The following is a 24,866-nucleotide window of genomic DNA, read 5'->3' as shown; positions in this document are numbered from 1 at the left end:
TTATTTAGAAAAATTTAGAAATGTATTTATTTCCCTTTTGGAGAATTGAAATAATTTTTTTCTGTTTTTAAAGTATGAAGTAATAAGTAATAACTTTTGAAGGAATAACAAATATTTTCATCAATTGTGATTAAAAATCCACCAAATAGTGATTTCCTAGCGCTTTTTTAGTTACAATTTTTGTCAATAGCTAACAAGCGCTTACCCATACCTCAGATTTCTTAACACAGACTCACACCTCGAAACACAATTGTCCAAATGGATAATTTTCTTCTCAAAAATACATTTTGTTAAATATATGCTAACTCTTCAAAATAGAGCACATCTTTCTCTGTACACACTAACTCTTCCAGAACACTGGACATCTGACTCAAAATGAAATGAATCTGTGAAAGAATAGCACTTGTTTTCACTTTACAAGATACATGCAGTCTATCAAAGTACTCAACATACTGGCTATTGTTGACATTACAAAAATGGCAGAGACTTTTATTTTTCAGTTTTACAGTTATTTGTATGCAAAACTTGCAATCAACCATTTGGACAGTAAATTTCTTGGTTGAGAACTAGATGTCCACATGTACTGTAGTGTTCACATTCAAAAGCATTCCAGTAAAAAGCAAATACATTTTTTTTACCTTTACTGTTTACTACAGAAGGTACAGTAGAAATGGTATGATAGAACCGAAAACATTTTACACTTTTGCTTACAGTGATCAAAATAGCCATAAAGCACACTTGTGCATTCGGAACAAAGAAAAACAAAAGTAAAAATCTCAGATAAAAATGGGGGATCTAAAAAGTCACAAAATAAATAGATTTGTCTGATCTCTGCACTCTCAGAAATAAAGGTACACGAGTTGTCACTGGGGAGGTTTCTTTTCAAAAGTTACACATTTGTACTTGAAGGTTCCATATTGGTCCCTCAAAAGTATATATTAGTACCTACAAATTAAGAGGATCACTTTTGTACTTTTTAGGTACTAATATTTATAAAAAATGTATAATTATATATAAATGTAGTTGAAAAATAACCCCTGCCACTGAGTCAAAGCCAGACTGGAAGTGTGGTTTATTTATAAACTAATTTCGAGAGGGTCATGTGCTTATGATCAACATGGCTGGCACCTCATTAAATCTGGAGTTTTTCATTTCAGTTATCTTCGTCTTGAAGTTCCACCCCTACTTCACCCCTTTTTTCCGTTAGGGTGACACGGTGGCCCAGTGGCTAGCACTGTTGCCTCACACCAAGAACACCTCTGGTCCAACCTCCTATCAGGGTCGGTCGGCATTTCTGTGTGGAGTTTCTATGTTTTGCCCGTGTTCATGTGAGTTTACGCCAGGTTTCCTGGTTTCCTCCCACCGTCCAAAACCATAGCCAATCGATTAAACCAAATTATCACTCAAGACAACCTTAGTTTACGCTTCTCACACGGCGACAAGCAGGGGAGTTTTCGAGACCTTCCTGAGCTCAAACTCCACTTTCGCCATTCTAACGGGAGGGAGCCCCGAGCTCGAGGATATTACGAGCTCAGGGCTCTCTCCCGGGACATCATGCCAATTACACTTTATTGATTATCAGCTAAGTGTGAAGTGTGAACTCAATTGTAAATACTAGGGATGCCACGGTTCTCAATATAATACTGAACTGTACGGTACGACCTCCACAGTTCAATACGCACTTGTGAATTGCGGTTTTCTCGGATTTGTGTTTAAATAATTTATGTGCGTTTCATATCTCTTTATTAATCTTTATAAAAAATAACTGTTTTCAAGAAATGTATAACCATGACTGCACAACAGTAGCGCCATCACCCAGCAATATCACAGTCTGAAGGCAGGATAGCAGAGTAGGTAATAAAGTCCTCCAAATAGCAACAATCCCTTGCTTAATCTTTCAACCAAACGTATTCAACTGGTTCCGAGAGACACATAAAAATAACAAAGGCAGTGCGGGTGTTTATTACTAAAGATTTGCAGCCGTTTTCCTTGATGGGAGATGCAGGCTTTTGTCATTTTATAAAAGCACTCGATCCGCGTCACAGACTACAGTCTCGCACTTTTTCAGCACCAAGATAATTAGGACGGTTTATTTATGTTTACTTATGTACAAATATGTTTATGTGAAATGGCCAATTTATCTTTATTAACTTCACATGTATGTTTATTTTCAAAGTGTAGGATTTTATGTGTTCCCCAGTTTGTACATGGGCCACCAGCAGCTGTGAGATTTCAGTGTTCATTTTTTTATACAATAGACTAGGAACTAGTGTACTTTTCTTGGCTTTTAAGTAAAACAAAATGAGTATTGCAATAAATCGTTTTTATTTTTTTCTCCTTAACCTCTTACTGTTCTCAAGTGTCAAGCCATGAGAACCGAACCGAAAACCGTGTTAAAAAAGTAAATACTACAAAAACAATCCATCATTTGGTTGGAGGTATAGCTTGTCTGTTAAGAATATGTAAGCATTGTGGAAATCTGTTCACTGACTGCATCTTGGGTGAAAACGACATGAAATGTGCAAATGGCATGGCCACAAAAGACTGATGCTGTGCTAATTGTTTTTAGAGTTTTGAAAATGTGACAACTAGCTGGACAAACACTTTTTATCATCTGAAAAAACTGTAAAATGTTGTAATTGTGTCATCTAAAGATGATTGTAAATGTCTGAAACATGATCTTTTTGTTATCTTGACGAATATTAATTTTATGCAACAAATGCACTAAATAAAAACATTTGTGATTTACATTTGGAACAAATTCCATCAGTTATCAAAATAAGTTTTATTCATAATGTATATCCAGAGATGCTGACAAATGTCAAGTAAACACTTAATTTGCATAGTATTGCTGATTATTTTAGTTTTATTTCTCAAAATTGTTTTTCAGTTTTCTTCTTTTGCAGATGCCCTGTCAGGTACTGCTTTGTGTCACAGACGTACTGTATGACACTGGCGAAACTCACCAGCGAGCTAGTTTATTTTTACATCAACAAACCTTCCTAACACAATCTGAGAGTGACAGGAGGAAGAAGAAAAGAGCAGCATGCAGGACTGCAGTCATAGCCTGTGTTTGTGCAAATCCAATGCCATGTTTCCTCTCCTGAGACACATTTGCGTGTGTGTCTGTTTATGTGCAGTGTCACTGTAATCATCTAATGGACTGCGACTGAGATCACCAGAGGACGTTACAACTCACTTTGAGTTTTGTGAATATGAATATAAGAGTAATTTACTGGCCGTGTTTGCCTGCATATGAGTGCTAACCCTAGGTTAGTAAAGACTTGTCACAATCATTTAAAGCTCTTGATTCAAATGCCTGCTGACTTTACAACCGCAGACTCGCTTTGAGGGGGTGAGACCTTCAGATCCCGCATTTTATCACATCTGTGGCTTCATTTGATGTTTCTATAGCACACATGAGACTGACACTAATTTTTAGGTTACTATAAACCACATAATCAAGCCTTTTATTCATGAGGGTTTTGAATTAGAAGACTTTAGGTGTAAAGTCATTTATGTCCAGTCAGTCTATCCAATTTTTTCATTAATACTGCCCGTTTAAGCTCTGAATTGCCTTGTTCATGTGATTATTACTCATGCATGGCTGTAATGATGAGCACTGAAGAATTCCACTGATGAGTGTATGGAAAGTGCTGAGCAAGTCACTCAGGGAATTCAGTGCTCTTTATTCATTCATTTTACCTCTTTATTATTCTATTCATCTTTCTGCACACACAGCATGATGTTTTTGTGTCTTTAAAGCACCTGATTTATGTATTCTCTCATGTGATGGTTTTGTATAATGGTTAAAAATGACCATTTACTTGTTTTATTTCAGTGGCTACCACTCAATGACATCTTAAATGCCTCTTGCGAGTGCCGTTTGTGCCCACGCTGTTCTTGCGTGAATCCACTAGAGGCCGCTGTCGGTCGACCGACTGAATGATTGACTGGGCGACCGGCCAATCAACCGACTCACCCTCCTCCTTCCCTAAACACAACCAATTTTACTGATTGACCCGCCCGCCCGCTTACTTCCCTAAAGGCAGACGACGGTTTACAAAAGCCGTCCAGAAAAAAGAAAACGTCTGATTTTTACTATGTTTTCTGATTTTACCACATTCTCACCCTGTTGTTCACTCGTTCATTTTAATTTTTGGATTCTGTTTTTGTCTTACCTAATTTCAGGAACCGCTCTTTCCCGTATTTGAACCCGGTCGTCGTCATGATCAACTCCTCTCTGCGTCTCAAGTCCACCGGCGTACACGACAAGCTAACTGGACAAACTCGTTGCAGCGGGAAAGCCCTCCACACAGAAGTAAGCGGTCAGCTGGTTAGCGCCATACCGCCGGTAGTGTTCTCTTAAAAAATTAAATGCAGCCATATATACCTCTGGCTACATAATTCACGGTCTTCTCAAGAAATGTCCGCAGGACTTTCTTTTCAGAATGAGCCTGTGTTGTAAAGGTTAGTATGATTTGTAAAATGGTAATTTGGTTAATAAAACATATATTAATATTAATTGTATTTTAAATGTGGGTCAGGAAACTTACATGGCCCACATATCAATTTTTTAACATCTGGGCCAAATACTACATTTTACATCCGGCCCATGTCATGTGCGCCACCTTAAAGACAGTGCCAATTCTGCCAAACCTGACCCATGTTTGGCCCACATGCTGTATGCCATTGCTGATTAAATGCCTGGGCCAGAATTATTTGCTACCTGGGAACCTCTTAAGTTAAAAAAATTAACAGTATTTATTGTTGTTCTGTGCACAAATGAGATGTTATATGTATTTGCACATTCTCATTAGCAGCAGCTGTAACACTTACCAACCTACTCGCGGCATAAGATGCTGAAACTGAAATGCCCCTCCTACTTGGAAACCTAAATCTAGTGGTCTCAATCTAGTGTGGCCTGAAACATTTGTGTCTGCAGATCCGCAATTGGATATTATTGGGTCAGTAAGGGCCACTGATGAATTTTCGCTGTCCTTTTTCTCTCCTGCTCACAGCTTCCCATGCCCAATTAAGTTGTATTCTAAGGTAGACTTGAACTGAAAAATGGGGATTTCATGATACTTTACGATTAATAGCTGCAATTCTAAATTCCATTAAATCACAAGTAGAAGCCCTCTCAGAAATCCTCCGTAATGTCAAACAGACTATATTTTCCACACCTATTATGAAGTGAGACACCCTGCTACAGTGAATACCACTCTGTGTTCAGTTTAATCAGTATGCTGTACCTGATGGTGCTAGAGGTTTGAACTGGTGTCACATCACACCATATCTATGGGAATGACCCACAGCGTCAGGTCAATTGGCACCATCACTCCATCAACATGTGAAAGTTCTCATTCCAGAGTGAAACCTTGCCTTGTATTTCTCACTGAAAGTTTATACAAGTTGCTGACACAAGTCTTGGAGTCTCCTCTTCATGCCATCCAGGCTGCATTTGAGGTGAATCAGAGCTTAGACCTCTGAAACTTTCCTTCACAATGGGGTATATGCACAGAGACCTTTCATTTCAGCCAGCCAGCCTCAGCTCTGCGGGTGAACTGTGTTTCTATTATGAAATTGCCACGTTTAAGGTCTGATTTCTTTAAAAATAAGTGATCTTCACTACCTGATGGATATACGGTATAAAGTGGGTCTTAGACTGAACAAAAACCACTGCATTAAATTCCATTCCCCCCTGCCATGTCTTTGAAATATGACAGTTTATTTTACCCCAGAATTTTTAATTAAGATTTTGCCTGATGATCCTGACGGTGCTAGCGTTTAGTCTTTTTATCTCGTTTTATGGTTGAACAACTATAAAAATCCTTAAGTCTGTTTAACTGAATGTATTTTATTGACATTATAATATCGATGCTGGAAAAGAAACCTTATGAAATTGAAAATAGTCACATTAACCTTACATTAGAAGTTTATCATTGGCTGAAAAGGTTCAAAAACGTTTTTATAACTAAAAAGTTTGAAATATAAACGTCTGGGTTTAGGACTTGCAAAAAATGCTAATTGGGATGTTTTTCAGAATTATACATTCATGTCAAAAATTTTAAGAGATGTTAACTTAAAGTTCTGAGAAGAAAAGTCTGGATTGTGTCAAACAAAAACTGAGCGAAAAATACCTTTGTAAAAAGGCCTTGTCCATAATCATGTCAGTCAAGCTTCAAAGGTAAAAAAATAATGGCAATTTATCATTACAAATATACTCCATCTAAGACTGTTGATGATTGATATGTGCAGGTTAGAGCCTGCATCATTTCAAGGTATGTATTTCTTATGATTTTGCACAGAAATTTCCTATCAGAATTGCACAAAAACATCCAAAAAGGCTTTACAGCACCTGCCCACTACATCTGCCAGCTTAAATAAAAACTGAAACCTCATTATACATTGTTTCATTGAAAACTGAAAATGTATGAAATCAGGCAATGCCAATAAATGCACTTGTGATTTGTGAAGAGAAAACAAAACTATCAAAATGACACTTTTAACTACACTGTACAAATCCTGGTTGCCTTAAATTTTTAAGCTGAATAAAATTAATCTCTTGAGTTCCATTGAAATTATATTATGTTAAACTGACCTTAACAGCTTGTGTAACTTATAAATTTAAGTCAGAACATGATTAAAGTTACAAGGAACTAAAACATATGCTGTCAGGACTAATTGATCATAGATTTTTTGTACCGTGTATATAATAAAGACACAGAAGTGAAGTTAAGTCATGAAGTTCTCCATTTGCTTCCCTAATAGGCTACTGTCTTTGACAAATGCTTCTAATGCTATATAAAGACTGTATTTGTGAAGTTATAAGTTTGTAATGGTGAATTGCTGGTGTTCAGGACTTGTTTGCAGTAATCTGACCAATGGCTTTCTGTTTCATTCAGACTGATGAAACTGATAACCTGGAACTGTAACATCCTCATTTTATCAGTGTCTGCATGTGCCATTATGTATAGCATTTTAGCATGTTAGCAAAGACAACTGAACTTAAACTCTGAAAGCTGGACTGACACTGTTAGTATTCACCATAGTCTTCTGTATGTGAAGCTGCTTTGACACAATCTACATTGTAAAAGCACTATACAAATAAAGATGAATTGAATTGAATAGAAAACGGCAACACAGTGATGCAGTAGGTAGTGCTTTCGCCTCACAGCAAGAAGGTCGCTTGTTCGAGCCTTGGCTGGGTCAGTTGGCGTTTCTGTGTGGAGTTTGCATGTTCTCCCTGCGTTCGCGTGGGTTTCCTCCGGGTGCTCCGGTTTCCCCCACAGTCCAAAGACATGCGGTACAGGTGCATTGGGTAAGCTAAATTGTCCGTAGTGTATGAGTGTGTGTATGTGAATGAGTGTGAGTGGATGTTTCCCAGAGATGGGTTGCAGCTGAAAGGGCATCCAATGCCTAAAAACCTGCTGGATAAGTTGGTGGTTCATTCCGCTGTGGCCACCCCGGATTAATGAATGGTCTAAGCCGAAAAGAAAATGAATGAATGAATGAATGAATTGAAAACACACTTACCTAAAGGCTTTTCTCACCCCAGAAGTACACACATACAAACGTATATTACTTGCATTAACAGCAAGTCTATGCAGTGACAAGCTGTGCAAGACCATAATAAAGAGCCTCCAACAGATAACTGCATCTCACGCAAACACACATACATAACATACATGTACTCTTATCTGCCAGCACACCCTTACACATATTTCTCTCTCTCACACACACAGAGACACACACACACACAGTGCTGTTATTTTTCCCGTCCCCTCTGTCGTCTCTCTGTCCCCTCTAACGGTCATCTAATTGATAAATAATTCAGTGCGACAGGCTCTCTGGCAGCCCTGTCTTAAGTAAGCGAAGCCTCTGATTTAGCAGTGTCATCCACATGATCCTAAAAGCCAAGGTCATCTTTTGCAGATTACTAATGCTGCTGGACCGAGTTATGATGCTGTTGTTGTTTAATGAAGGAAGTCAAATCGCTAGTGCTACACGCTGAACTTATGAGAAATTAGTTTGACTAGAAATTACAGAATTAATCTGATTTTGGGGCGACACAGTGGCACAGTAGGTAGTGCTGTCACCTCACAGCAAGAAGGTCACTGGTTTGAACCTCAGCTCAGTTGCCGTTTCTGTGTGGAGTTTGAATGTTCTCCCTGTGTTCGCGTGGGTTTCCTTCAGGTGCTCGAGTTTTCCCCACAGTCCAAAGACTTGCGGTACAGGTGAATTGGGTAGGCTAAATTGTCCCTAATGTATGTGTGTGTGTGTGGATGTTTCCCAGAGATGGGTTACACCTGGAAGGTCATCTGCTGCGTAAAAACGTGCTAGATAAGTTGGTGGTTCATTCCGCCGTGGCGACCCCGGATTAATAAAAGGACTAAGCTGACAAGAAAATGAATGAATGAATAAATCTGATTTTGATTCACTGTAGTTGTAACAAATTAAAGACAGCTAAAGTTTCACCAAGATTAGGTCACGCAACAAAACAATGACCCCAAGTCTACCTGCAAACCTACATCCGAACAGCTGTAGAGGAAAACAAACAAGGGGTTGCAATAGTCCAGTCAAAGTCCAGACCTTATCCTCCCTGTAATGCTGTGATCAGAGCTGTGCAAAAAAATTAAAAATAAATATAGCTGCAAGCAGCAATTGCGGGGCCAAGCAATGAAGAGGCCCAATGACAAAGCACTCCAGAGGCCATAAGCAGCAATCTCTATAGAGCAGCAGATCAAGTGAAACAATGAGTTCTGAATACATTTGAAGTTCATTTAACTGGACATGTAAGCAAAAACATACGAAAATGAATCATTTACTGGTTTATAACTTTTGACCAGTAGGTGGCACTGTTACCAAATTTATGTGACGTGGTCAGTGTGAGGTGACAATCACATGCAATAAGTTTTGTGTAGTTTAGCATTCTACCAGCACATTTTTCGGTGCAGTAAACAACAACAACCATATTGCCTATTAACACAAAAATTGATAACTTTTTGCCAGCAATGTCTGAAGATCAAGTGATCTAAATTTGGTGAAAATTGGAGCAATGTGCTAGGAGGAGTTTGAAAAAAGTACGTTTTCAAACAAATTCAAAATGGCGGGCAGAAAGTTTTGGCAAATATGGCACATGAGGTATCTCTGTTTTCAGCATGACCTAAGGAATAATTTGAGGACAATTCCTCATCAAAATTAACCTTTGCTATCAAAAGTTATTACCAAATTTGTAAGTTTCATTATTAACATATAAGATGAAGATGATCTCAAAAGTCAAATTTGGTGAAAATCGGACCAACAGTCTAGGAGTTCGAAAAAGTAGCGTTTTCATTGGCATAACAATGGCAAACAGAAAGTTGGTCAAATTATGGAAAATTTGCTTTCAATGCATGCACGACCTTCCAGGGAATCTATCAAGACCAGTCACGTGACAATAAGGTTATTGCATTAGAAGTTATTAGCATTTTTCTAAATTTTTATAACTTTTGACCACAAGGTGCTATAAAATTTTTGAGCACTTTCAGGGCTTAGAGTTGAACATGCATACCAATTTTGGTGACAATACCTTAGTGCGTTCATAAAATATGGTGTTTTTGGACAAAATTCAAAATGGCCGACACCCAAAATGGTGAATATGGGATAATTGGATATCAATCGACTCAGAATGTTCCTCCGAATGTAATAATTTTGAACCAAGGGCTCACGAGATATTTGGAAAAATAGCCATTTTTCGTATCTCCTGACCACTAGGTGGCGCTGTGCAAAAACTGTGCACGCAGCCTCAGACCATAGTCGTCATAACACACAGCAAGTTTGGTGAGAATAACCCAAAGCGTTGGGGAGATATGGCCTCATGATTAATTTTACGATGCCTTCGAACAATTCGTTTGAGTACAATTTTACAACCGTTTCATTTATAATCTTTCTTTTGATAACTTTTTGTCAGCATGGTTTGAAGATGACCTTGTTCAATTTTGGTGACAATTGACCCAACCCTCCAGGTAACCGTCTTTTACAAACTCATAATTTAAAAAAAAAAACTAAACCTTACGTTTTTTCAAGTTTGTTATCACATTGCATTGGCATAAACCAATGAATCAAGGAAAAAAATAATTTTGAATTTGCCACCTACGGTTTAAAAGTTATAACTATTTCAAAATTCCAAATTTGGAAAAGTGGTGAGGTTAGAGAGTATGGGTTATAGGGTCCAAATTTGCTCCATTTCATAAATCTAACGTCCTCTACCCATGTGCCAAATTTTATAACTTTCCTACAACGGTTATGTGGGCTGCTATTCAAATCATGGCGGAAGAATAATAATAACGGAACAAAAACAATAGGTTCGGTGCATGGCCCCTAATAAAATCCAGAACTCTTCCAAAATCATCTGAGAGACTAATGAGCTCATACAGAAAACCCAGCAGGCACAGGACGTCAACATGATGTCAGATTGACGTTGTACCTCAAAGTTTCAAATCCCCTTTTGTGATGATTAATACTGCTAGGCCTCATCTACACTAAGTTGTTTCTCTCCTTTTTAAAAGCTACACATTTGTACCTAAATGGTTCATATTAATACCTCAAGGGTACACAAAGAAACAAAAAAAAGTATATATATATATATATATATATATATATATATATATATATATATATATATATATATATATATATATATATATATATATATAAATCACAGGCTTTAAACTATACCTATTACAATTCCAGTGAACGATTAGGATCCTAGGCGGACCCAATTGTCAGGGGGGAACCGATTTCTCATGACACCGGGACAAAGAGTAAGAAGGTTTTATATGGTTGTTTTGTTTTGCTTTATAAAGTAGCAGTTCTGATGAGTGAGCACTGCTACTTCCCTGTGAATACATAACAACTGTACTTTAGGTTTTGAATAAATTGTCAATTGTAACCAGCAAACTTTTGTTTCTACATGGAAGAACAGGAATGAGAGATTTCAATGGCTCTCTGTTTTTAACTTGCCTGCTCAAGGTGACTGAGCTCAATGTAGATTTAATAATTAATCTTAAACACACACGCACACACATGCTCCTTTCAAATCCAGTGTCACTATCCACCAGGCTGTGTAATGAAACTGGTATGATTGGTCATCCAATTGTGCTCAAGGTGCATATTATAATCGTGACTTTTCAAGATACAGATTGAGTCAGGGGTGTCCCTGTGCACTTTTTACCTAGGCATGGGTTTTAGCAAGCTGTTTCAGTGACCTTATTTCAAGTGGTCATCCGAGATTCATTACCATTTCCACTGGGTATAATGAACGCATTCAAGTGCATCTCCTCCGACCACTTGCAGATGAGTAGATTATAGATCTTGTCATGTAGAAATAGATTTTGTCCGAATTTATTCCATCCTGTTTTGTCATCCTCGACATCACTTTTGCTGGTGTATGATGAGCGAGTAGTGAATAAAGTGAATGAAAACTAACATTTTGATTATAACAAGGTTATAAAAGTTTTAGACTTTTCATTAGTTTCATTAGACTGTGGGGGAAACTGGAGCACTCGGAGGAAATCCACACGAACGCAGGGAGAACATGCAAACTCCACTCAGAAACACCAGCTGACCCAGCCCAGGCTCGAATCAGCGACCTTCTTGCTGTGAGGCGACAGCACTACCTACTGCGCCACTGTGTTGCTTGTTTTCAAATTCAGTTAGATTTAATAAGTTAGTTTAAGATACATTTTTTGCCACAAGAACACTACCATCTACCACTACCATCTACCCATCCTCAAATTCAAATACAACAGCACACAAGACAGTAGTCTTGGGTAAAATATGTGTGCAGCGCTGCTTCTAAAGTAAGACACACAGTAGTAAAGGGAAGTCTGAACGCGAACTGGATCTTTTGTGACAATCCTCCATCCATGTTAGGACTTAACATACCAAAAAAATGTAATCAGCTACCATTGCTTCATTCAGTTATAACATCACCACGATCTCAAGTTTCTTAAAATGTTTTTTTTTTAACTATTGTTTTTATTTTGATTTCAGTTAGCGAAATGCTTTTAGATTCATTATTTTGTTAGTTTTCTTAACTATAACCTTGGATTTTAATCCATTTTGGTATGTTCACAAAAAGTTCTTTATAGTACACAATACGCTCATAGAAAACAATGCTTAGAACTTTAAAAGATGTGGTGCGACGCGATGGTGCTTTTTCATCTGATGTGTGTGACCTCCTTTGAGAAATTTCTCTGTGAGCAATCGTAGAAGTTCTGGCACTTGACCCTCCAGTGTATTCATTTGGCTAACTTATTGATTTTGTTCTCCTGTCTGACATCTATGGATTCATTCATTCATTTTTCTTCAGCTAAAGGCTGATTTAAACTTGTGTAAAGCGCACGCTCTGGCACAACCTTCGCACGATTGCGTAACTCTCGCCATGGCTGATGTTGACACTGATGCGCACCTCTCAAAAAATGTAACTACATGTCGAAGTGATATGTAGCACAAGCTCTGTGATTGGTCGGCTTGGTAACGCTGACAAGTGTCAGTGGGGGTGAGAGACACAAACCCGATGGAGTGAGTGTTTACAAGTGTTGATGCTCATGAAGGAGCTCTAGATGGAAACTTTAGTTTTGTGTTTACCTTATGATTAATGAAGTTGTTGCATGTTCGCCGGTTCTGGCCTCTGAATGAGCGAGTTGTAGCCACTTGTACATTAAGGTAGCGTTCCGAAAAAACAAAACACCAGCAAAGAAACTTGACACAGAGGAACATAAAAACCTTCTGCCAGCTAGCGTTTCAGAAGTGTTATTGCAGAGCAACACAAACAGCATGCAAAAGTATAAATGCACGACTATGCGCAACTCAGGCCTTGTGGGTCACGCCGATCACTCAACGCAGAAGTATAAATCAGGCTTGAGTCATCAGGGGTTGCCACAGCAGAATTAAACCACCAACATCCAAGAATATGAGATAAAAATTCCATTACACACCCACTGACTGTGTATTTGCCATGGACCAATAGTTGCTTAAAGGCGTTTAGGTGCAAAAAATGTTAGCTTTGGTGAGATGTTGTTTCGAACTGCCAAAACAAACTCAAATCAGACTTTTTGTTTTGTCCAGATTTTGTTAAATGGCGTTATTTCAGTTTGGTCTTCCATTATGTTTCAAGAATATCAGGGCCTTAAGGCTAAACAGACTCTGGAACATTTTGCCCTCAACAGTAGCCACGCCTCAAAGCTATTGGTCAAGCAGAAAAGTGACTGACAAAGTTAGGAAGACTGCTTTCAATTCAATTTCAGTTTAACATGTAAACTTAAGTATGAATAGGACACTTAGAAGGGAATGAGCAATAGATTGGGATAATGGAATAAACTAAATGAGGATCAAATTTAAGAAGTTGTGGGAACACTTCATTCCCCTTAGTTTAGTGATTTTACCATCTTAACTCCCTACAAGGGGGAGTGTAACCTCAAGCACAATCAGTTTGCCTGAATCACTACAATGTTCAAGGAAAAATGAGCTCTGCTTAGCACGCGGCTTCTGGTTCCTCCTTCTTCCGTTTAATGGTCTAGAATGATTAAGTGTCGGGTATAAAATTCTCCCTCTCCTAATGGCTGAGGGGAGAAGGAAGAGAGGAAGGGGGTTGGGCAGAATGACAAAGAGACATATCTTCCCCCATAGAGGCTCCATGCTGTGTCTGTCACACACACAGAACCCCCACTTTCGCACTGTCCTCCCTTTCCACACCTCCCAAACGAGTGTTTGGCCGGGTTTGTTACTAAAGTGTGCTGCAGAGCTTGAATAGACTGCAGGCCTGCCGAGGTGCTGTGCAATCTATATAGACGGGGGAGGGAGAACGAGCAATACAGGGAAAAGGGTAAGAAGGCAGACCCAGCCCTCCTGGTGGCCATTAAGCTAACTCGTGGATCAATACTGGTTGTAAGTATGACTGAGCTCGGGTTGAAAGCCTTCTGTGGACCCGCATATAATGACGGCCTTACAGAGCAGCTGCACAGATGGACAGAGCATTGGCAGGCCATGAATCACAATGGGAGAGAGGGGTGGTTAAAAACAATGGGAATCCCCCTTGGAGTGTTTCAGCTTTTGTTTAAACACTTTAATTTTTGAACCCACCTTTCAACGCTAGAAATCTGTGTTCGTTAGAGAGAAATCAGTTCATTTAGGTGAGACAATCAGTATTTTTTTTCCAGCATGTACTGCTGCAATAGTGTATTGACCTGGACCACAGTTAACCATTGACTTACATTTGTAAGGGTCAACCAACAGCCTTCTTGTGGTCATATGACATGGATTTAGAAACCACACATTTTTTTAGCTTCTGCGTGCTGACTTATGTTCGCTTTATTTACATATTTTGGGACTTTTCCACTAGATTTATCTAAACAAGTCACCAAAAAAAAAAGTCCAAATTTGATTTTATAGACTTTCATGATCTCTGAACCACTCTAAACAGATCACAGCCACATCCAAACAATTGTTATATCTTCCAGTTTGTCTAATCTGTTTGTGTGTGTGTTTTTTTAGTGAAATTGATTATTTTAACCAAATATATGAAGTAATGATGGATTGTTTCTCATGTATTTTAATGACACCCAAAATAAACAGAATTTTTTATTATAAAGTAGGGTGGGGATTACATCCAACACTGAAAAAGAAATGATTCAAAGAAGATTTCTTGGATTTACTTAATTTCTTTCAAGTAAAGTGGTTGTAAACAATTTATCTGGGCTAAATCTAAACAAACAATTTAAGTGGAACATTACTAAATTTCATTTGTCTAAATTCAACACATATAAACTGTTTGCAATAATTTTAAAGAAATATTTTTTCAGTGAAGTTGTAATCTTTTCTTTAGAGAACTTGTGCTTGGAATGTGATGGAGCTCACTATGGGCCATGGAAACCCTCAGATTTCCAGCATCATCGCTCGTAAAGCATTCTCATGCTAGCCAATTTTCTTCTTATATGCTAAGAGATACCCACACAGTTACAAGCATGCCCTGTAATCAGTTCTTAGTGCTTATGTGAGACGTGTGTGATCCATTTCATTCATTCATTTTATTTTCGGCTTGGTCCCTTTGTTAATCTGGGGTCGCCACAGCGTAATTAACTGACAACATATCCAGCATACGTTTTACCAGCGGATGCCCTTCCAGCTGCAACCCATCACTGGGAAACACCCACACACACCTAACACTACGGCCAATTTTAGCTTAGCCAATTCACCTGTACCACATGTTTTTGAACTGTGGGGGAAACCGTAGCACCCACAAATGCAAACTCCACACAGAAACGCCAGCTGACCCAGACCAGACTCGAATCAGCAACCTTCTTGCTGTGAGGCGATTGTGCTACCCACTGCACCACCCGTGATCCATTTCACACTGATTTTAAATTATTTATTGATAAAATACTCTAATAATGGTGATAAATATGACTTTAATCTATATCGTTCTCTGAGTAAAGGGATTTAGAGGAGTAAAAGTGAAAGATCAAATGTTCTCATGTGGCGAAAGCGACAGGAAAGCATGTTAGGTTTTGTGCCAAGGCTCCAGTATAGAACACATAGTGCTGGTGTATCCAAGCACTGCAGCTGCGGCTGCACAACTATGCACTGTGTAGAGAGCCTTTAAATCAAGATGCAAGCAGGGCCTCTCATCTGTTGTGCATGAAAGCTAAGGAAAAGAGAAAGAATAAGAGAGGAAGAGAGCGAGAGAGAGAGAAACTGAAGGAAGGAAGGAACTTGCTCCCCAAGCACAGTAAGATGGGATGAGGAAACTGGACACCTTGTATAGAAAATTCCTCTCACTGGACCACTCCCCTACTTCAAACCAGAGATTTCTTTTTGATGACAAACAGCGGTGCATCTCTAAGACCCTTCCAAGATCATTTTAATTTTCAGTTTATAAAGTTAAATTAAGAATAATAAAAATAGTTATTCTAATTAAAATGTCTTATTCAAAATGTCTTTAAAGCCGTGTTTGGAAAAACAAAGACAAGTATTTAAAAAGCACAAGGTTTTAGTGATCTGCCACTTTAAATGAGAAATGCCACTGGATAATATCTATCTAAAGGTTTTGTTTTTTCGAAAGGGGCAGGGGGTTACAGAATATGCTAATCTGCCTTTCACAAATGTTAAACAGAGGACAAGTTTAACAGTGACTCAAAAAACACTGAAGCCAGTGAGTTCATTCACCCATCCCTCTCCCACCCCCCTCAGCTTTAGAGAACATTCCTTTCATAAATCTCTATGCCTGTTTTTTTTTTTTTTTTAAGAAACCCGAGATTTCTTACTTGGTATGTGGAGGAGCTCATTATGGTGCCTGCGGAGGGCACTTGGGAACCTTCAAATATTTCCAGCATCTTCTCTCGTAAAGCCTTTCTCATGCAAGCCTCTTTTCTGTAACACGCAAACTTACAAATGTACCCTGTAATCAGTTCTTGTACATTAGTGGGACAGCGAGACGTGAGTAGGTGAGACCAGCAAGATTGCAACTTACTTTTTTGGGCTGAGTATTTTCCTTTCTGTGCCAGGGCTGTAATTTGTGTGTATCTGTACATGTAAGGCATTATAGTGTTAGTCAAGGCCACTCTGAGCTTCCCTTTTATGCGAGAAATATTTCCCAGTTCTGTCCACCACGGCACAGTCTGCTGAAATATAAAGCATCTTGTCATCCTAAAATATTACTGTGAAGAGTGAAAATGTCACCATGTTGTACCGCAACCTGACTGAAGAGTCTCTGAACAGACATTTGTATTCATGGCCATGTTCCATGTTACTCAAAACAACACGTGTCTGAGGCCCAGCCCCACAGAACAAATTTACAAAGTCAATGACTCTTGGGACATTGTTGAAAAGGTGACCTGCCAGTCAGATCTTTTCAACTGCACAAAATGGCTGAAAACAGGCACTGAATGGAACAGTTGCAGTGTGTTACAGTACTCTCCTATATCAAATCAGAGATTACATTCCACATGCTGAGCACATGTTTTAGAAAACAAAATGGGGTCACACTTTATTTTGATGGTCAGTTTGTTGAATTTAAGTTACATTGCATCTACATGCCAACTTACTGTCATTAGATTATAAGTAGACTATTATGTTGGGGTTAGGGTTAGTGTAAGTTGACATGTACTTCTTATAGTCAGTTAAATGTCTGCTGAAGGAGCAGTGTCAGCAGATATTAGGCAGACAGTCTACTAATACTCAAATGGACCATCAAAATAAAGTGTTACTTAAAATGGGTCTGCTATATGGATCATACATTTATTTCTCAAGGTTTCCAGACTTGAGTACACTCAAATAAAAAAACAAAAATAATTTTCATAACCCAATATTGGGTTTCAAAAAAAAAGTAACACCATTGGTTTGTCCATATTTTATAAAAACCCAGCATTTTTAGAGTGTACCAATTCAGCACAACATTGTCAAACAATAAATAAAATCGAAAACAACAAAGATAGAACTATTTTTAAGGTATAACAGAGTGTTTTATTTTCTAAGCCAAGCCATTAAGTTAAAAGGAACATTCCACACTCATTCTCCCAACATGAAAAGTTCAAAATGCTTCATCCTCACATCTCCATATTACATAGTGACAGAAATATGGTCTAAATTAGATTATATGCTATTAAATGCTAAGCCAGTAAACCATTTCAATATGCATCAGGCTTACACAAAAAGATGGGTTTGTTCATTCAGTTCATTTCTACCATTGTTACTGTCCAGCATTTTATGTTCTGACATCTTTTACATTTGTATTTTTTTTTTTAAGGTTCACATGTAATCATCTCTCTGGCTTACATTTTCAACCGGGCCTTCAAGCTCACCCTCCGCATTGACAGCAGGACACTGGCCACAAAGACTTCAAAGACCATCCGCTCCATCTCTCGCGCTCTCTCACTCTCTCCCTCCCATTTCCTTTCAGGCTTTCACCCTCACTACTTCATTCTTTCTTTGTTTCTCACACTCTTAGCTCTTGGGTGTTTGCATTTCTTTTTTGGTTAACCAGAAATCCCTTTGCCTGAGAGAGCACAACAGGCATTTTTCACATTAATTTTCAGAAAGCCTGTTGTCAGATGATTGTTTCGTTTGTTCGTTTGCATCAATATGGGATTCACATTTAAGGTTCGTTTCTCAGATTAGGTCGACAGTTCAGCTGGTTCACTGTGGCACCTCTACCATATCACCAACTGGAGCTTGTACTTGAAAGTCAGCAGCCAAACTCAAGTCCTTTTTCAGTTCACAGTCACTCAGCTCTTGAGGCGCTTCTTTGTCCTTCACGCCATTTATACAAGCCTCAACCGGAGACTCGAGGACATCCGCAGGAGCTACATCTTCTGTCTCCTCATGGCAATCCCCATTTACCTCAGTGGGAGCTGACACAGTCTCCTCTGCTGAGCCAGCACTCTCACAGTCTCCATTATTCAGCTTCTTATCTGTAACTTCCGGGGAACTCTCCTCAAGACAGAGATCATTGGTGGAGGTTGATTCTAAGATGACGATTGCCGGAATGGAGTCCAGTGCACATTTTTGCTCCGCCATAGGTTCCTCTGGGGATGGTTCTGGATTTGCTGGTGTCAGTGTTACTTCGGGAGGTGCAGCAATTTCAGATTCAGATGTGACTGGTGTTGGTTCCACTGGGGAGGAAACAGCGATCTCGACCTCTGCTGTGCTCAGTGCCTCGGAAACAGGTTCAGGTACTGGGACAGACTCTGTGACTGGCTCTGGATCTGCAACCTCAGTGACAGTCTCTTGTTCTGGTGTGACCTCAATGGTTTCTGTAATTTCAGCAGACAATTCACTCACACTGGCGTTTACAACCTCCTCAACAACTTTCTCTACTACTTCCTCTGTGACTGGTTCCACTGGTGAAGCTGCAAGTTGAGGTGACAGTGGAGGCTCCTCGGGCTCATGTGCAGCATCCTCAGGTGCAGCTGCAGATTCCTCAGCCTCAGGGGCAACTGTGTCTTCTTCAGGTGCAGCTGCAGGTGTCTCGTCCACTGCTGATGGAATCTCAGAAAGTGTTACAGGTTCCTCTGCCACTGGTGCTTCTGGCTCAGCTGCTAGTTCTTCATGTGTAGCTGGAGGTTCTTCTTTAACTGGTGTCTCAGGAGCAGGACGTGGATCTGTTACAACCACTGGTTTCTCCATAACTGGTGACTCTGGTACTGTAACTGCAGGTTCCTCCACTACTGGTGCAGCTGCTGGTTCTTCAGGTTTTTTAACTGGTGACTCTGGTGCAGCTGCAGGCTCCTCAGCTGCTGGTTCTTTAGGTGCCGCTGCAGGCTCTGGCACAGCTACTGCAGCTGGTTCTGGTGCAGCTGCTGCCTTCTCTTCAACAACTGCTGTTACCTCTGCAGCTGGGGCCTTTTGTGTAGCAGCTGTTGTCTCTACTGCTGCTGCAGATGCTGATACGTCTGCTGATTGTGATTTTGGAGCACTTGCTGGTTCCTCGGGTGCTGGAGTAGATGTCTCTGTGGTTGCCACTGGTTCTTCTAGTGCAGCATCATCCTTCTTTACCTCTCCTTGTTCTCCTGAAGGAGAGGCGGTCTTTTCATCTGGTGCTTCAGATTCCACTGCACTTACTGCAGCAGCCTCCTGTGGTGCAGCCTCCGCCTCAGTCACAGGGGTCTCAGCCTTCTTCTCAGTTGGTTCAACTGACTCCACAGCATTCTCCTCTTTTTTCTCTTTAGGGTCACTGACATTGTATCCCTTCTTCCGTTTGCTTAGCTTGCCTCCCATGATGTCCTGTGGGAACAGAAGAACATCTTATGTCAACTATGAACATCATTGCATTTTTGGTATAATTCAGTTTATCTATTTGGGAGATGCATTTATCTAAAGCAATATCCTTTGGCTTCATCTATTCTATACATTTTTATCTGTTTAGGCATTCACATGACTTTTCTATTGCTGTAACTGTTTGAGCTAGAGGACTGCATGATAAGGTTGGTCTAAAACTCCACTGGCAAATAACCAAGATTATTGGAACCTCATTATGAACATAAAATGCAAAACCTCCTCCCAGGCCCACCCCATTTCTCCATTTTAAAGGACACTCACTCAATAGTTTCAACCCAATGCAGTCCCGGCCAAGGACTTTGAATGCAGTCCAACTCTGTTAAAGAGGAGGACGTGGCTTGAGGACAAAAAGTGACTGGAAGGGAATGTCACTTATTTCTTGTAAACTTCTAAAGATATGGAAAAAACCCAGTGCAAACTAAGCATGCATTGATTAAACAGGACAGAAAGTACTTTTTATCTTTGGATTTGGTTGGTAAATCAGCTTGGTATGAAGAGGTGGAAAACAATATTCACAGGACAGGCTAATCAATATTACACATGGCCACATTTTTTTAAATAATCAATTTTTAACTATAGCTAAAGGTTTAATTACGCTTTCCTTTTATCAAACTTATTTAACGTAACTGACAAGAATTTAAATTAAATTATTGCAAGCTGATATGTTTATATATCAGTGTGCCATTAGTTAGAGTCAAATAATTCTGAACATGCATCATACATTACATTTTCATTATTCCTTTTTTCCCTTGAAATGGAAATGACACCGTTTGCAACCAGGGCTTTGTTAAATTATCTGCAAAGTAGTGGGGTTACAATAGGAGCTGTCCATAGTGCTGCACTGGGGCAAACAAAGACCGGATATGCAGTCATGCCCCAATCCAACCTGCAAAAGGGTACAACTGCTGAGATGTGCTGCCTATGTCAGCACTCACTAAAGACAGCGTTTATTACAGCATTACCGGCTCTGAGCCAGTACGCTTTACAGCCTCCATTATTTCTCCAGATCATACTTAATGAAGTTACTTATTAATATTACAATGAAAAGAAATCTACTTAATGTCTCCAGTAAAAGTTATGTCCTTGAAGACCGTTGTAATATGCTCAGCATATATAAGTGTGGCAAACCAAGAAGCATATCCCCCGTCTAACTGCAGGTTACAACATTGTGTAATGATCAATGCTTTAAAATTAAACCATTCATTAGAGCTTATGTTATGCCAAACATGAGAAAACCAATGACAGCAGTAAATCCTGTGTTCAATAATAAGCTATGCAAATTTGTATCAATAGTATTAATTGTAAGACATACCAGCCCCCACTCCACACCCACCCAACACCCATCCCCATATCGACCAGCTCCTCCTTAATAAGCAATTTCATGGTAAAGCAAATAAAAGCTTCCCATTTCCTTAAAAATAATGCTTATTAAGAGGTCAGTAAAGGGAAAGCGAAATACAAGCTTTGAGTAACTGCTACCTGTAACCCATATCTTAATTAAACACATCAAAAATACAATATAAATGTTAAAATAGCTCTTTATTTATATCGTTAAATGTACTTTCAGTCAGATATCTACATTCCAGTAGCTATATTTTTCTTAAGGAAACACGTGTCATAATAAAGTAAGCTTAAATATTTTAACTGTGACATTTGTGAGGTAAAATATTCTAACTGTGACACTTCCAGGGAATAAACATTAAAATCTAGTTATTAATAGAGACAAGGAATGAATCTGTTGCATATCGTGCTAGATTTAAAGACTGACATGTGAAAATGAAGAGAACAAAGAACGGCTCGTGCAATCTGCATTCAACTACATCTCCAGCCCCGGTTAAACGCTTTGTCTGCGAAGTGATGTTCATTCCGCTATTCGGAGACTCACTACAGACATTTTACTGACCTGCTACTCCGCTTTTGTGGAAATCCGTGAGAAAGAGTGCGCTGGGTGTACTTTTTTGTCTCCTCCTGTAGTAGTGAATGTGATTCAGCAAGCGCCGGTCCTGCTCTCTCCCTGAGGTCCAATCCGCGACTGGGCGTTTTTTCTCCTTTCACCCCTCCTGTTAAAGCCACGGTTTGTGAGACATCTGTCGTTATCACAGCCTCTCCTGCCCACTGCCCACAATCCATATACCCTCCCTCTCCTCCTTCCTTCCCTTCCCCCTCACGTTGGGTGCATATTTTTACTAGATTAGATGGGCTTTATAATGGGTTTTGGGAATAATGCCCTCTTTTCTTTCACTTTTTGAAGTGATCACTATAGCAACCGTGTTCCTTTGACTTCAAGTTGATGCATTTGCCTTTTTTCACCTGCCTGATTGGTTGGTTTACCATGCATTTCTCTCTTTCTCTCTCCGTTTGTGTGTGTGTAAAGACAGGGGTTACAGCAAAATCTCCTCCCCCATGGCTGAAAGAGAAGAGAGTGAATTGTAAGCAGGCCCTTCAAATTCGGTTGGAGTGTAGAATGTATTGTTTTTACAGTGTGAAGATGTCCGCACACTGATCCTGTTGTAACCGGCTGTAGACTGACTTGTGAATGTCACCATTGCTTGAACCAAAAGTGAAATAGTTATTGTGTGTGTGTTTTCTCATACTGAATGAGTCAAATTCTTTGCATGTTTTAAAAAATTCTTAAAGTTGGGTAGTTTCAACCCCAATTTGGGTAAAATGTGGACCCATGTGGATGGTAAAATATTTTATTCAAATTAGAATTACAGTGCTCAGCATGATGGAGAATTTTGAAAATTTATATTTGTATACATTTCTCAGTGAATATAGGCAATGTATTTTGGTGCATTTAAACAAAACAGATTTATTAAACAGATATAATTATTAAAATAATATTTTAGTCACCAAACATAGATAAGATAATCCAATTAAATTCAAGCACAATAATGCAAAATATACAAACTACAAAAATTCAACTTAATTTTTTTTCTTCTCTTAATTTTTCCTCTTTTTTAAATTTGTATTTAATATTTTTCTAGAACAAAAAAAATTAGGTGTACGAGTTTGTGTACCGCTATCATGAGTTATTTTGTTATATAAGCACCAGATTTTTCTTCAGTTATATATATTGTATAGCTTCCTATGAAAAATATGAATTTATGAGGATTTGTGAGGGGTGTACTCATGTGCTGAGCACTGTAAATCATCCCAGCCTTTTTGTGAGAGTATAAAGCCTACTGGTTCACAAATGCGCAACAAGAAAGATGTATACGAGAGTCTTAAGGTCATTCTGAATATTACATTCCACTTGAAGCAGCCTGACACATGGCACCCTTGTGTAATTTGGCTGCTTTGTGTTAATAGTACAGACAGAGGTGCGATGACATTCTTTAAGGCCATTTCATTTTAACTCTATAAACATGTAAATGAAAAAAAAAAAAAAACACTTACCAAACATTACTGTTTCTTTCTCGCAGATTCAACAAGTATTCACTATCCTAAATAATGATGTTCTAGTATGATAATAACAGTTGTGCCTGAAAAGTAAATATCTACAGGCTCACTAAAACTGCTGGGATACTTTCAAAAATTAGAAAGATTAATACTGTAGACAGTAAATTATTTAACATTACAGCAATTTTTCATCTACATTGTTTAGCTTACGGGCAAGGCAGTGGCGCAGTAGGTAGTGCTTTCGCCTCACAGCAAGAAGGTCGCTGGTTCGAACCTCGGCTCAGTTGGCGTTTCTGTGTGGAGTTTGCATGTTCTCCCTGCCTTCGCGTCTGTTTCCTCCGGGTGCTTTGGTTTGTGTGTGAATTTGTGTGTGGATGTTTCCAAGAGATGGGTTGCGGCTGGAAGGGCATCCGCTGCGTAAAAACTTGCTGGATAAGTTGGTGGTTCATTCCGCTGTGGCGACCCCGGATCAATAAAGGGACTAAGCCGACAAGAAAATGAATGAATGAATGTTTAGCTTACAAAGAGGCACACAGTAAAACTCAAGAGTTAACTTTATTAAATAAAATGAGTGTGGTAAACTCAAAATTTACTGAAAGTTAATTCTACTCATTTGAAAAGAGTTTTGAACTCAATAGATATAGGTTGAAGGTAATGAGCTGATTAAATACCTCATTACTTAAATTAATACCCCAACTTAAATGGAGTAAGTTCGCAGTACTCAGATAAATTTTTTACTCATTTGGTTTGTAGCAATCTGTTTCCTTAAACGGTTTGAGTCGATTTAACTTATTGGGCTTTACAGTACTCAGTTGGTTTGAGTTATCTTCATTTATTGGGTTTTACTGTGCTCAAATTGCGTCGTTTACTCCAATGAATTAAGTTCACAGTACTTATTAGGATTGTTTTTTTTTTAACTTAAATGGTTTGTTGCAATCGGTTTCCTCAAATGGTTTGAGTTACCTTAACTTAATGGGTTTTACAGTGCAATACTCACATCAAGTGCTATTAGAAAAGGTTCTGATTTTGATACAGTGCTCAACATAATTGAGTACACCCTATTTTGAAAAATCATAGTTTTATCCATTTCTCAGTGAATATATGTAACATATTTTAACAAAACACATTTATTAATAAACTATATTAATTTAAATAATATTTTAGTCACTAAACATATTTAGAAATAGAAAGATAAAACATTTAAATTCATGTGAAATATTGCAAAAGAAATTGCAAAGTAAAAAAAATCTATATATTCCTTTGTTAGTTTTTTTTTGTTTCTCTTGATTTTTGCTCTTTTTAACATTTTATTTATTATTTTTCCCTATATAAATTTGGGCTACTAATTTTAGACTGTTATCATAAATAATTTTGTTGGATAAGCTCCAAATGTGGCTTCAGTTCTGACTAATCTAATGTATGTGCACAAATATAGTAAATATTGTTTCCTACAGAAAATATTCATTTAAAAGAGTGATTTGTGAGGAGTGTACTCATATGTGCTGAGTACTGTATATATTAAAGATTTTACAAATAGGAATTATAATTATTGGATAATTATTTCCTTTGGTTGCAATGTATTTGTAATGTTGAAGAGGATGTATACTGGACACAAGTTTTATAATATAAGAACTGTGACCTAC

At 38.6% G+C, this 24,866-nt stretch overlaps 1 protein-coding gene and 1 long non-coding RNA gene across 3 annotated transcripts in view; both read right to left on the bottom strand.

The window, feature by feature from the left end:
- LOC141375107 (uncharacterized) overlaps positions 1 to 16,747 on the bottom strand; it is a 42,943-nt gene extending 26,196 nt beyond the window's left edge. For both annotated transcript variants that reach the window (XR_012382596.1, XR_012382597.1), the window contains exons 1-2: positions 16,517 to 16,747; positions 16,311 to 16,430 (exon numbers count right to left, since the gene is read on the bottom strand). This is a non-coding gene — a long non-coding RNA (uncharacterized lncRNA). The remainder of the gene's footprint in view (positions 1 to 16,310; positions 16,431 to 16,516) is intronic.
- A 738-nt stretch (positions 16,748 to 17,485) lies between these two features.
- Positions 17,486 to 21,859, bottom strand: si:dkey-56m19.5. The gene is made up of 2 exons (XM_002662871.6): positions 21,725 to 21,859; positions 17,486 to 19,767 (listed from the first exon to the last, which is right to left on the bottom strand). The coding sequence occupies exon 2, from the start codon at positions 19,759 to 19,761 to the stop codon at positions 18,181 to 18,183; it is 1,581 nt and encodes a 526-aa protein (XP_002662917.2). The 5' UTR covers positions 19,762 to 19,767; positions 21,725 to 21,859; the 3' UTR covers positions 17,486 to 18,180.
- Positions 21,860 to 24,866: the final 3,007 nt, after the last annotated feature.

The sequence above is a fragment of the Danio rerio genome, chromosome 7 (genome assembly GCF_049306965.1).
Source record: "Danio rerio strain Tuebingen ecotype United States chromosome 7, GRCz12tu, whole genome shotgun sequence".
NCBI classification, from domain to species: Eukaryota; Metazoa; Chordata; class Actinopteri; order Cypriniformes; family Danionidae; genus Danio; species Danio rerio.
Note: the sequence above shows the minus strand (reverse complement) of the source record. Positions and strands in the feature narration are given on the sequence as shown.